The 13,545-nt window shown below is 41.2% G+C and overlaps 1 protein-coding gene across 1 annotated transcript in view; it reads left to right on the top strand.

Annotated features, from left to right (window-relative positions):
• The window catches only part of LOC107383082 (cadherin-12), a 186,511-nt gene that overhangs the window by 103,834 nt on the left and 69,132 nt on the right, over nt 1–13,545 (top strand). The window contains exon 5 of the mRNA XM_015955509.3: nt 8,043–8,210. Within this exon, the coding sequence (XP_015810995.3) occupies nt 8,043–8,210 (168 nt within the window). The remainder of the gene's footprint in view (nt 1–8,042; nt 8,211–13,545) is intronic.

Genomic DNA, 13,545 nt, shown 5'->3' with positions numbered 1-13,545 from the left:
TGCAACTGTTGCATTTGTACAATCATCGATCTATTACATATGTACAATCATCGATCTATTACATATGTACAATCATCGATCTATTACATATGTACAATCATCGATCTATTACATATGTACAATCATCGATCTATTACATATGTACAATCATCGATATATTACATATGCACAATCATCGATCTATTACATATGTACAATCATCGATCTATTACATATGCACAATCATCGATCTATTACATATGCACAATCATCGATCTATTACATATGTACAATCATCGATCTATTACATATGTACAATCATCGATCTATTACATATGTACAATCATCGATCTATTACATATGCACAATCATCGATCTATTACATATGTACAATCATCGATCTATTACATATGTACAATCATCGCTACGGAATGGGTACCTTTGACATTTGAATCGATTCGGTACTAATTCCCGGTACCTAGGAATCGATACCGGTACTTAACGGTACCAATTTTCGATACTTTTGAGTGTTTATTATTTTAATTCTCTTTTATAATTAAATATGTATTTTTCTCAATATATAACAATATTTGATAAATATCACGATAAATAACATACAACTGTTTGTATTTTAACATCGTCCTTGTAGTTTTATAAGCTGATAATAAAACTGAAGCAAACATCTTTACTGTGAACTAAATTTACTGTGTATCTTCATTCCTTTTGCCGTCTTTTTTCATGATTTTTCCTACTGGGAAGTTAGAATTTCCGAGGAGAAAGCGAACGCACTATTAGCTGATAACAACGGTGGCAATGGAAGCTAACATATCAAGCTAGCGTTATCTTAAACAGTTTACTTAGCTGCTGGAGCAGATTAAAACGATGATGCCTCACACTTAAATCGTTGTCACTGGTTTCATCTTCACCCAATCACCCGTCGCATTTAGTAAAGTGAAGCCAAACTTTAGAGCACGTTCATGTTCTTCTAGTCGGAAATTCGGAGTTCCAAGGAGAACGCGAACGCACCATTAGAGGAACGGAAGCTAACATATCAAGCTAATCCAATCCAGTCTAATCCAATTTTATTTATAAAGCGCATTCGCAAAGCATTACAACCAAACAAGGCGCTGTACACTAAAAATGTTAGTTAATTAAACCGGCGTTATACAAACATGTCGAACACAGATAAAAGATAAAAAGGAAATACAACAAAATTCCCAAAACTAACAGCTAAAAATCAATAAGACACAGGGTGAATAAAAAATTAGAAAAACATTTTAAAAAAGAACCTCAATAGTACAGAAGTTGATAATTGTGAAGTCCATTTTTAAACAGTGCAGATGTCAGTGAGGTTCATAATTATGTGGTATAAGCTAGGTTGAAGTAGTGAGTTTTCAGGCGTGATTTAAAAATGCTAGCTGTTGGTGCTAGCCTCACTAGCAGTGGTAATGCGTTCCACAGCTTTGGTGCACAGACAGAGAAAGCCCTTTCTCCACGGCTTTTTAAACGTGCATTCGGAACAGCTAGGAGGAGTTTATCTTCAGACCTGAGAGCACGCGGTGCTCTCAGGTCTGAAGCAGCTAACATTATCTTAAACATTTTATTTACCTACCGGAGCAGATTAAGATGAGGATGTCTCACTTAGATCGTTGTCGCTGGTTTCATCATCACCCAGTTACCCATCACATTTAGTGAAGTGGACCCAAGCTTTAGCCTGCGTTCTTTCTACCATGCTGCTCTGTTTACAACTGGCTCGCAGCGAGCAACGACATAACGCTCTTGCGTATGCGCAGCAGTTTTGGCAAGTTCTCGTTATGAAGGACTGGTACCGAAACGAGACACCGTTTCAAATGACGTAAATCGGTGCTCGGTCGGTACTATGGAATTCAGTCGGTACCTTAAAAAGTACCGAATTCGGTACCCATCCCTAATTATGTCTGAATCGTCCTAAATCTGGATCCACATCTGGTTTTTGTCTTGTATGAAGAAAGCCTAATGGTAATACATAAAACAAGAAGGCTGAACCCTTAAATAAATTACACACACTGGCTCCCTGCTGTCCCTCTCTGTTGTGCTTCATCACTGCCTCCACAGCCCCATTTCCACCCCTCATGATGAAAAAAAACACACCTGTATTATGTAATATTGACAGGTCATGATGAAAGTCCCAGTAAATAAGGTCGATTTTTGATTCACTTTACTGAGTTTTGCAGGAAGGTGATGGGTATGTTTGGGTTGAGTGTGCAGGAGGGAAGCCAGCTGCTTTCTCATCTGGTCACTGGAACTCTCTTGTTGCCTCATATTTTTTTCCACACACCATCATCACCAGCCCTTCTCGTCAGCCCAGACATTTTCTCTGGAGTCCCTTTCCTGAAATAACATTTCGTCTTCGCAGTTAAATACTGTTCCAGTTTTGCCCCGTAGCATTGCAGAAAACACCCACATGTAGAATGGATCATGTTGTTGTGCTGTTCGCTTCCGTCTTTAAATGTATACGCACCAAGGTACGTTCTGCAGTCGAGGAAGCTAGCAGGAGATCCAATTTCAGATGAGACTTGATGGAACTGATCTCAGATGTTTTAAGGCTTCTTTAGCCAACAAGTTGTATGTTTCAGGGTTCCAGGAAAGATGTTAACCTTCCTGATGTGAATAAGTCCGTCTAAAAGGCTAGGTTATTCAGAGTTATCTCTGTAGTTATGCTGCTATAGGCTTAGACTGCTGGAGGATACACTGACCACTTTCCATTTCCACACTCGACTACTTTCTTCTACAATCTGCTCTTTAACTGTATTATTTCCTGCTATTTCAGCTGTTAACTTTATTTTTTCTCTAAGTGTTTTTCTCCCCAGAAGAAGCTACAACGATGTTCTGCTGAGCTGTGGTGGACTCATGGAGGGGGCCATCAGCTAGCACACTGCTGCTAACCACTTAAACATTCTCCTTCTCCTGATAATAACTTTTACTTTCCTTGACGTTGAATGTGCTACTACTAGTTTACCCGTTTAACTATAGATCCACCAGGATAAGTACAATAAAGTTTATCTCTCACGAAATAGAATATTTACTAAGAAATCACAACGTAGCCATAGACACATTGCTTGGTATGTGTGTGTGTGTGTGTGTGGTGTGTGTGTGTGTGTGTGTGTGTGTGTGTGTGTGTGTGTGTGTGTGTGTGTGTGTGTGTGTGTGTGTGTGTGTGTGTGTGCGTGTGTGCATGTGTGCGTGTGTGTGTGTGTGTGTGTGTGTCTGCTCTGTCTTCTCCATCCCCAGTGAGTCGTGGAGGATGGCTGCTTATACTGAGCCAGGATCCTCTGCAGGTTTCTTCCAGTTAAAGGGAGTTTTCATCTCCACTGTCGCTGCATGCTTGCTTAGTATGAGGATTGTTGTAAAGACTCTGACACTAGTCAGTGACTTGATGCAATCTGCTGGGTTCCTTATTTAGGAACCGTTTTTCTGGCTTAATGACCTGACCTGTATTGGAATGTTTATTATGCAAAGTGTCTTGAAACGACTCTTGTCATGATTTGGCGCTTTATAAATAAACGTGAACCGAATTGAATGTAAAACCCTCTTATACTGTATGACCTCAATATACTTTAACATCATATTGATAACCAATGCACCCATATACAATCTGACAAATCTGCTAATAGAAAGTGTGTTCTCATAGGACTGCATCATAATTCTTAAGGGGGAAATAAGTAAACAGTATACAACTTTTATGACACCGCTCTTAATTAAAACATGGCTAGAATAAACGACAGGCCTATGATGTGGCCATTTTATAGCCATTTTGGTCAAATCTGGAGGATAAACTTACCCAATCTTTACACAATCCTTTAGCACCTAAAGCGTTTACTGGGCATAACAATCACACCAAATCCTGTCTCAACCGCTGGAACACCAACAGCAATTTCTCTTTCTGGTGTCACGTTGGTTAGCGTTGGCAGCCATCTTGAAGAAGATTGATTTCAAATATAAATCTGTTGTCGATGTTTGCATACAGTACAGAACAATTTATTCAACACCCCTCCCTCCACACACACACACACACACACACACACACACACACACACACATTCCACCTTCAGTGATGAAACATTTCCATTAAGCAGAACATATTAAGCCGGGCGGACACTGTGCGACTTTTTCACTCGTAGCACTCAGCTTCAGCTCAAACTGTACGACTCCCTCACAGGGCAGATCTCACGAGTCATGTGCTCACACTGCACGACCCAGTTCTCGGATGCGACCTGACTGCTCACACTGCACGTCTGGTAGCAACACGTCGGCCCTAAAACTATGCTAAAAATAGCAGTTTTTACTCAACACGTCAGACTTTTTTGTCTTGTTTTGCCTGTTGTCCTTCGGGAGTGCTGCAGGAGGACACACAGGGATTTATGGGGGTTGGATGAGGAAAACGAAATAAAGAAAGTAAATCTGTGTTTTGTGATCAGTTTAATTTGACATGAACACGACAAACACGCTTTCTTGACAATCTTTGTGAGTAAAAAAACGTGTAGAAATAAAAACGAACAGCGTGTGTTATTGGGGAAATAGCGGGCGAGCGGTGTTGATGCAGGATTGCACATGCGCCGTGACCGGTTCTGATACTTTTTGGGTCGCAGCTGCTCGCAGCGCAGCTTCGACAGTTCGATACCCTCACGAGGGACGAGCAAAATATTAAACACGCCAGAAGTCCGTGCGAGCTCACGATTGCTGATCGGTAGCTGGTCACGTGGTGTTAATCGCCTCTCGTAACCCCCTGTACACTACACGACGCAAAACTCGCCCCGATGTCGTGGATTCTCGCACGAGTGGAAAATCGGCTCAAAAAAGTGAAAAAGTCGCACAGTGTACGCCCGGCTTTAGATTGTGCTGCTGTATTTATTTGTCACATTGAGCTTTATGTCACTGTCTCATACGTTATGTTAAAATATCATAAAATATTCAGAATGTTTTTTTTTCCAGAGGTAATCTGTAAAATATATCATTTGAAGTACAGCTGTTTACTGTCTGAATATTTTCCAGTGCGTGAAATGCTGGGTGGCCAGTGTAGCGTAGCTAAACAACACAATAACATTTGTTTTTGGTGGTTAGTTTCCACACGTTTGCAGAAAAATAGTGTCAACAGAAGGTTAAAACAGGGTGGGGGGTGTTGCAGACGACTACTTCAAATCTGAAATAACGTCTGTATTTGCTAGTGCTGTGCTGTTGCCGGCTTACTATCTGGGACGTTTCGATGCATATGAAAATAGGTTCATACATATCACACAGCCAGATACGGTGGAATCTGCTGCTGATTGTGCTGCTCATCCCAGAGCTTTGCAGAGCACCTACTGTGATTGTATTTCAAACTGATGCTGGGGAGAATAAAATCTGACTGTTAAAGCAAATGTTTGCCCTGCTGGGTCTGTCGCTATCTCCAAACGCTCAGAAAAAAGGAGAACAAACACCAGGAGGTAAAGGGTGAACAAGAGAAGGAGGACAACAACAACAACACGCATAAATCACGCGGCGGAGTTGTGCTCCTCTCTCTGACAGACTTCAAAAATATTCAGTGCCTCAGATTCTGGTTTACACAACCATTGTGGCTCAAACAGAGCATTTGCATTGTGAGTAATGGAATAATAGATGTGGAGATATTTGACCAACGTATGCAGCATGCTTGTCTTTAACCTGCCAACCTCCTCCTGACCTGGCTATTAATCTGCAGTACAAACGCTCTCTGATCTCAGGGTCTCTGATCCTCGAGTGGATCATTATATGGCTTCACCAGTGCTCCCCACTGAATGTCAAGTGCTTCCAGTTTGCCAGATGACCTCTATTTTCAGGCTGTGCTGCTCTTTATGAGGATAGTCTTAGTTCTACTGTGCTGTGAAAATGTTTGCCCACCTAACAGATTCCTTCTGATTTAGCTTTTTTTTTTTTGTCATATCTAAATGTTTCAGGTCAGAAAACCAATTTAAGTGCCCGGAAAAAGTTACTTTTGTTACAGAATGTTGTTTTATTTTATTTTTTTCTTCCATTTTGAACAACTAAAGTTTCAACGAAACAAAGGCAGAGAATGAAAAACTGTGGCTTAAAATGTTCCCCTCAGAAAAATCAGCAATGTTTTCATCGCAGATTGCATCAAACACGTTGTTTATGTATTCTGATATACCCCAACCAAAATATTCTTGGTGGGAACAAGTACACTCAAGCAGAAACATGTTAACGTGAAGGATTTTTGTTCCACTTCTCTTGACACAACTCCTTTAATTCAACCACATTGGAGTGTTTTTAAATCATGAACCTTTAAAGAGACTATGTGTAGATTTTACCATTAATTTTTGGAAATATCCATCAAAATGTTGAAAATAAATAAAATGATGCCCAGTTGTTGAAAAATATTGGCGGCTTTGTAACAAATAACCATAAAAATCAGGTCTGAAACACATGGGAGCGGGTCTAGGTCCCTGGGCAATGCCATATTAGATGTCATGTTTCCTTCTACGGGAGCCCATGAGGACAATGCATTTACTGATGTGTAACAAATGGTTGCAAAACTTTCATCATTCTTAAATGTTGTTGTTTTACTAATTTACCTGTTCACTTGTTGCCAATTATGAAAGGGAGTCTGATGTGTTTGTTATTTTGCTAAAGTTTGCACTCCCCAGGGCTTTTTGACCCTAAAGGGGCATTCCTTGGTAAGGTCTCACTCCAACACAAACATACTGCTTGCTTTCAATTATTTAGGTATCTACTGCCCTCTACGGCCAGGAAAAATACACAGTGTCACATTAAGGTCAAAGGTCAGGCAATTTTTGATAATAAGTAATTGAAATCATGACAAGCTGTCCAGAGCCAGAGTTAGCAAAGCAACCCCAAACCATCACTCCACCACCACCAGATTTTACTGTTATTTTAACGCATTCACTGCCAGCGTTTCTCACCGTTTTTACTGGTTTTTTTAAGAGTGACAGAATGTTGCACGCTAGGATGATGTCGATGCCAAAACAACCAAAACAAAGTGGAGACTCACCTCTTACATCAGGAAGAATCCGTGCGTTTCGAGCGTTATCCGTTCTTTCATAATCCGTTGTTGAAATGTGATCGGCAGAAGCTTTTCCGGTTCGCGCCTCACTTTTTTAACAGCAGCGGTCCAAAACGATCTCCTAACACACGGATGTTCTGCTTCCTGATCATGTGACGTGTGACGTATGTGGATGAAGATCAGCTTCAGAGCTGAGATGTTTGTTCTCAAGGTGCGGGGGCTCGTCCGACGCCCACACAGTAAAAAAATGCAAACGATGACTTTAGTTGTCAATGGCAGTGAATGAGTTAATAATTTATTTAATGAACTTTGATCTGAAATGCAGTTTTAGTTTTACGCCAGATGGAACAAGAGCTGCACCTTCCAGAAAGTTCCACTTTTGTCTCGTCAGTCCGCAGAATATTTCCCAAGAGTCTTTGGGACCATACATCTTTTGGGGGCAAATTTGAGATTTGTTAGGACCCCAATCTTTTTTTTTATTACTGAGTCATGAAATCTGACCTTAACCTCCTGATGTGAAGCCTGCAGGACTTTAGATGTGGATTTCTCAGATTGGGTCTTTTTGGGGGGCAACTTTTAGCCTACTTCATCGTTTCAAACATTTTTTTTTCATCCTGCAGGTCTGGCAGTAATCGGGCCTGGATGAGGCTAATGGAAGTGAACTCAGCTGTTTGAATAATGTGGTTCATCAAAGTTGTTTTTTATTCATGATTGAAGGTGGACAGCTACTTTTTTCATACTGGGTCAACTTGGTTTGGACAAGCTTTTTCTGAAATCACTGTTTCAAAAGTGTGTTTTGTTGTTTCTCTGGTTATCTTTGTCCGGTAAAATTCAGGTGTGACAAAAAGCAAACAGAAAAAAGAATATTATATTTTTTCACAGTGGTGTAGGTGGGAATATATCATGAGTTGTGATGTAAACGGCTCTTTTCCTTTATTTTGTATGCCGCTAACTGCTTCTCACCTCCTCTCCTTTTCTCTCCCTCTCTTTCTCTCCTCTTACACTCATAAATCTTGCTGCTCACCAGGGGTTATAAAAACAGCCTTGCCCAATATGGACAGAGAGGTGAAGGAAAAGTACCAGGTTCTAATCCAGGCCAAGGACATGGGGGGTCAGCTGGGAGGACTGGCCGGGACCACCATCGTCAACATCAGCCTGAGCGATGTCAACGATAACCCACCCAGGTTCTCAAAAAGTAAGTTTAAACTGAAATCTGTGTCTTTATGGTTGAAAAACTGAGCTGCAGGAGCAGGTTGACACATGCTTAATAATGAAATAAACCGTGCACAATTACTACAAGGCGGGGGGGGATTCATCATCACTTCTCTTTGTAATTGCTTTTCATTATTTGTCATTATGCGCCGTCGTAGGCAATGGCCTGTTTATTTAGTGTGATTGCATCTACAGCTACAACTCCTGGCAAATAATCCAGGGTAGATGTCATTTTGCTCATGGGCATCCTTTCTATATTTAGATCAGATTTGAGCATGTTGGTGCTGCATCAGGGATTCAGCCAGTGGATTTAAACTGTGTATTTTATTCCCATAATTTCCCAAACCAGATTAGTTCAATTGCACCATTCACTGACTTATGTAAAATAAAATAAACAAAATCGAAAGCACGGGGATGCATTGCTAAAATGTGTGCACGTTGTGTTCAAAGCAGCATGGAAACAGAAAAGCTAACCTACTCTGCAGTTTCTGTGTGTATGTAGAAGAGACTCTCTGTGGCCTCGTCTGAATGTAAATACAGTCAGTCAGACGGTCAAGCTCCTCTGGCAAGAAAACCATGATATTTCCATAATGCTGTCGCAGCACTGAGGTTTGGCCAAGTATGGCGGCTCTTCTGCCACCATCCCACTCTCGCTTTATCTTCCTCTCCTCGCCCTCTGCACAGCTTTCAGAACTATACTATGTACTCTAAATGATGGAAAAAATACTACAAACGTGTCACTTTATGAGTCTTTGGTAGGTGATATAGTCTCAGAAGGATCACATTAAAATGACTACAATTGCTATATAAATATATTACAATAATATAAAACATTTTATCTTCAGAGTATCACTCATTGCTTATGATCTGTTGTGCATGATGGAGGTTCAATCTATTGCTGCAAAATGCTAATAATTTATACCAGGAAACAAGAATTAGTTGTGATGTGATTTTTATTCCACCTATTCTGTTTTGGAAATACCCGATTTGTTTCCTGTTTAGATGTTTACTCCCAGAAATCTGACAGGCCAGCATGCAAAGCATCATTTATCTTCTTCTTTAATGTTCAAATGTTCATAAATCTAAGAAAATATTTTAAAATCACAGTCATTTTAAAACTTGTAAAATGTAACACAGACTTATTCAGGTTTCTCCCCTCAGCCTTTATATAAAAAATCTTTGATTTACCTGTTCAAGTACGCCTAAATGGACAGTTTCTTCTGAAATTGCAAGCTCTGACTTTGAAAATCATAAATATGATGGCATATTGCACCTTGACCTCGTAAAACTCTGGCTTCCTGCAACAACACATTTAAACCTTGACTTGTTAATAACAACAGAAACGTGGCTTAACTGAATTAGTGTAGTAGTATCTTGTCCTTAAGACATCCAGCTGAAGTTTTGGGATTACAACTGTTACAATGCAGATGTCAAACTTGTGAAGGAGGGTTCACTTTAAGGAAGTTAAGGAACTGGTTTTTCAGTCAACCACACTTTTAAAGCTAGAAGCAAACAGCTCAACAGCATTCTGCCTGTAGTTTTTTTTTCTGCAAGTGCAAAACTGGAACAGTATCTAACTGTGAAGAGGAAATGTTATTTTAGTTGTCCTCAGGCATATTCCTAGGAAGAGGCGGCACTATCAATAAATACAAATGAACGCAAATACGAATGAACAACTAACTCAAAAGGCCTCTAGGCTAAATGGTCCATAAATATACCTAAAAGCAACCCTGCAGGGAGAAAGCAGATGGTATATAACTGAAGGTAAATTAAAAGAGTGGAGTAAAATTTCACAACACCAGTTAAACAAAGTAACCCCGGCTTTCCACAGGAGCCGTCAGCAGCACGTTACTGCAGCAGCACGTCATAGCTGCTGATAGGAACCGCTGTGGTCAACAGAACCTTTTCCACGGGAGCCGTCAGCAGCGCGAGTCGGCCGCGTCTCTGGAGCAGCATGTCGCGGCCTTTACGCGCCGGTTCTATTTCCTACGCGCGACGCCTCTGAAACGGGTCAATTTAGACATGTTTGGGGAAGGAAAGACAGGAAATCGGACGCGGAAATGGAGAGAAGCACCCGAGATTTTCAGAATAAAGAACGCACTGCCTTCCGGTTGCTTTACTTTTAAAAAACGTTACTAACTGTGCGGCCCCGTGAGAAGTTATCACCTAGCTAGCGGTCTCCTTTGTTTTTCAGGTCCGTATTGGCGATTATAAAACGGACAGAACATAAAACACAAACCATGTTGTAGTTTTCTCCTGCTTGTTGTTGTGTGTACTGACGAAGTCACTCGTGTGACTTCGTGCTCGGTCGGTGACAGCTGCTCCCCTGCTGCTTCGCGTCTCGTGGGAAGGGCCAAGCAGCAGCTTACGCGAGCAAGACGTGCTGCTGCAGTAACGTGCTGCTGACGGCTCCCGTGGAAACCCGGGGTCAGAGGCCATTCTACGCGGCAGCATTTTTATTCTAATACAACAAAAGTAAGTCACACAAATGGAACACTAAACTACATTTGGCTATTTTAACAAAGAAAGCAGGTGGGTATAAAAAGCATAAGAGTTATTAGATGACTTACTTCCTAAGAACAAATAAGATCACTAACTTATTGTGACACCAGTGATCTGGGGCCAGCAGCACATATCGGAGCCCTCTTAGCAACTGGCAACCGTGGCTTTAAAAAGGAGAGCCGCTCCCTAGCTGTCATCAAGGGCATGTAGGTCAGCTGCACTAGCTGCATCCAGGAGGAAGGAGAGGTAATAATCCAAAAGGGTTCAAATGAAGGCGTTGTCGTCGTCGTTGTCTTCGTCTTCCTCCGCTTATCCGGGTCCGGGTCGCGGAAGCAGCATCCCAACTAGGGAGTTCCAGACCGTCCTCTCCCCAGCCACCTCCACCAGCTCCTCCGGCAGGACTCCAAGGCGTTCCTGGACCAGATTGGAGATGTAACCTCTCCAACGTATCCTGGGTCGACCCGGGGGCCTCCTGCCGGCAGGACATGCCCGAAACACCTCCCCAGGGAGGCGTCCAGGAGGCATCCTGACCAGATGCCCAAACCACCTCAACTGACTCCTTTCGATCCGGAGGAGCAGCGGTTCTACCCCGAGTCCCTCCCAAATGTCCGAGCTCCTCACCCTATCTCTAAGGCTTAGCCCGGCCACCCTACAGAGGGAACTGTAGGCCTCCTTCTTCCGCCTGACGGCTCCCCGAACCTCTGGTGTCCACCAGCGGGTACGGGGGCCATTTTTGCTCTCATCGGATGAGAAGCAAAACGTCTTCAAGAAACCAAAGAAGTTGTGTTGCCATCATTTGAACCCTTTTGGATCACCATGGCCTGGAAGACTGAAAACCTTCACCGTCATTGAAGAGGTAGTAGCGCTAACTAGTCATGTTGCTGTCCAGGGTGCTTATCAGAAGGGGGCAGGAGTGGGCGCTGCCCGTGGTGCTGAACAGATGGCGACCGTAACAAGAACCTTCATCAGAAACCTGCAATAATCTGTTGTACACATGTGTGCTGCCCTCTGGTGAAGGATCTACAGGTGGGGAGGGCCAGTTCTATTTCATTAATATTGTTAAGACAAAAAAAGGAAAGATAAAAATCACAAGGTGTATTATATTTATGTAATTACTGACTAAAATAAACAACATATTATATAGTGGCCACAATAAAACAACTTTTTTCCTTGACTTTTTGTTTTATTCTTATTTTGACTCTTTTTTTTGTTTGTTTGTTTATAAGATCCTTCCAATGACAATTAGAAGTCAAACCAAACAAAAGCTTCAGAGGTCAAACAGTAACATATGTTTTAGCTATGGTTATAATTATTGTACATGAACAAACAGACATTTCCTGCTCCAATAATTTTGCTCTAACTGTTATCGTAGTTGTATTAATTCAAACTAAAATTCTACGTATTTGCTCTTCCAATCAAAGGCTTGTTTGGTATTTACACCGTTAAACTTAGAAAATGTGAAACAACGAAAGCCCTTAAGTCAGTTCATTGCTGAGGCATTCAGAGGCTGTGATTTAAGCCACCAGTGGAATCTCACTCATTCGCTCAATAAATAGCCCCAAACAGATATTGAATAGCTGCTCAGAATGGCACCATTTGTAAGATTAATGCCTCAATTAGGTGTCACTTTCATTTCCTGAACTGATGAACTTGCAAAGATAGTATGAGACGTGCAGTTAAATGAAGCTGGTTGAGATTTCTGGCAAACTATTTTAAGAAATGTGTTTTTAATAGGAAAGAAAAACAAGTGAAGTTAATAATCGGTTGTTTTCAAGTTCTTAAATAATACAATATAACTGTACAGTATCAAAGGTTATTGTATTGCAGTTTTATTTGATAGCATGAATGATAAAAGTACAGGTACTCAAAAATATGTTTGAATTATTTTACTAAACTGACAATACAACCCAAACCACATTATTTAAATTATTCTTTCACATGAGTGTTGCTTTTGTTTCTTGTTAATTATGTAAGCAAATTATTAAATTTAGGAATAATACTTTCAATCTGCGGTTTAAATATTTCAAGTTAAATATAATAAATACATAACTAGAAAGCCCTTATCCCTTAGAGATAGGGTGAGAAGCTCAGCCATCCGGGAGGGGCTCGGAGTAGATCCGCTGCTCCTCCACATCGAGAGGAGCCAGTTGAGGTGGCTCGGGCATCTGGTTAGAATGCCTCCTGGACTCTTTCCTGGTGATGTTTTCTGGGCACGTCCAACCAGCAGGAGATCTAAAGGAGGACACGCTGGAGAGACTGTGTTTCTCGGCTGGCCAGGGAACGCCTTGGGATTCCCTGGAGGAGCTGGCCCAAGTGTCTGGGGAGTGGGAAGTCTGGGCCTCTCTGCCTAGGCCACTGCCTCTGTGACCTGACCCTAGATAGGTGGATGAAAATGAATGGATGGATGGATGGATGGATGGATGGATGGATGGATGGATGGATGGATGGATGAATAAACAACTAAAACAAATAATAAAATATTTGCTGGGCTTACATTTTGAATTGTTTGCATTTGGAAACCTTTTTTTCAAATAGCAAGAAAAAATGTTTTCTGCTTTAATGTAATTTTACTTCCTCAATAATGTCATTCATTTATATATGTATGTATGTATGTGTGTGTGTGTGTGTGTGTGTGTGTGTGTGTGTGTGTGTGTGTGTGTGTGTGTGTGTGTGTGTGTGTGTGTGTGTGTGTGTGTGTGTGTGTAATGAACCTCAGTTTGGTTACATGATAAAGAACCAGGAATAATGTCATTCATTTGCAGACTTCAAAAAAATATGAAAAAAAAAAAAAAATAATAAAAAAAATATATATATAT

Source organism: Nothobranchius furzeri, chromosome 7 (genome assembly GCF_043380555.1).
Source record: "Nothobranchius furzeri strain GRZ-AD chromosome 7, NfurGRZ-RIMD1, whole genome shotgun sequence".
NCBI classification, from domain to species: Eukaryota; Metazoa; Chordata; class Actinopteri; order Cyprinodontiformes; family Nothobranchiidae; genus Nothobranchius; species Nothobranchius furzeri.
Note: the sequence above shows the minus strand (reverse complement) of the source record. Positions and strands in the feature narration are given on the sequence as shown.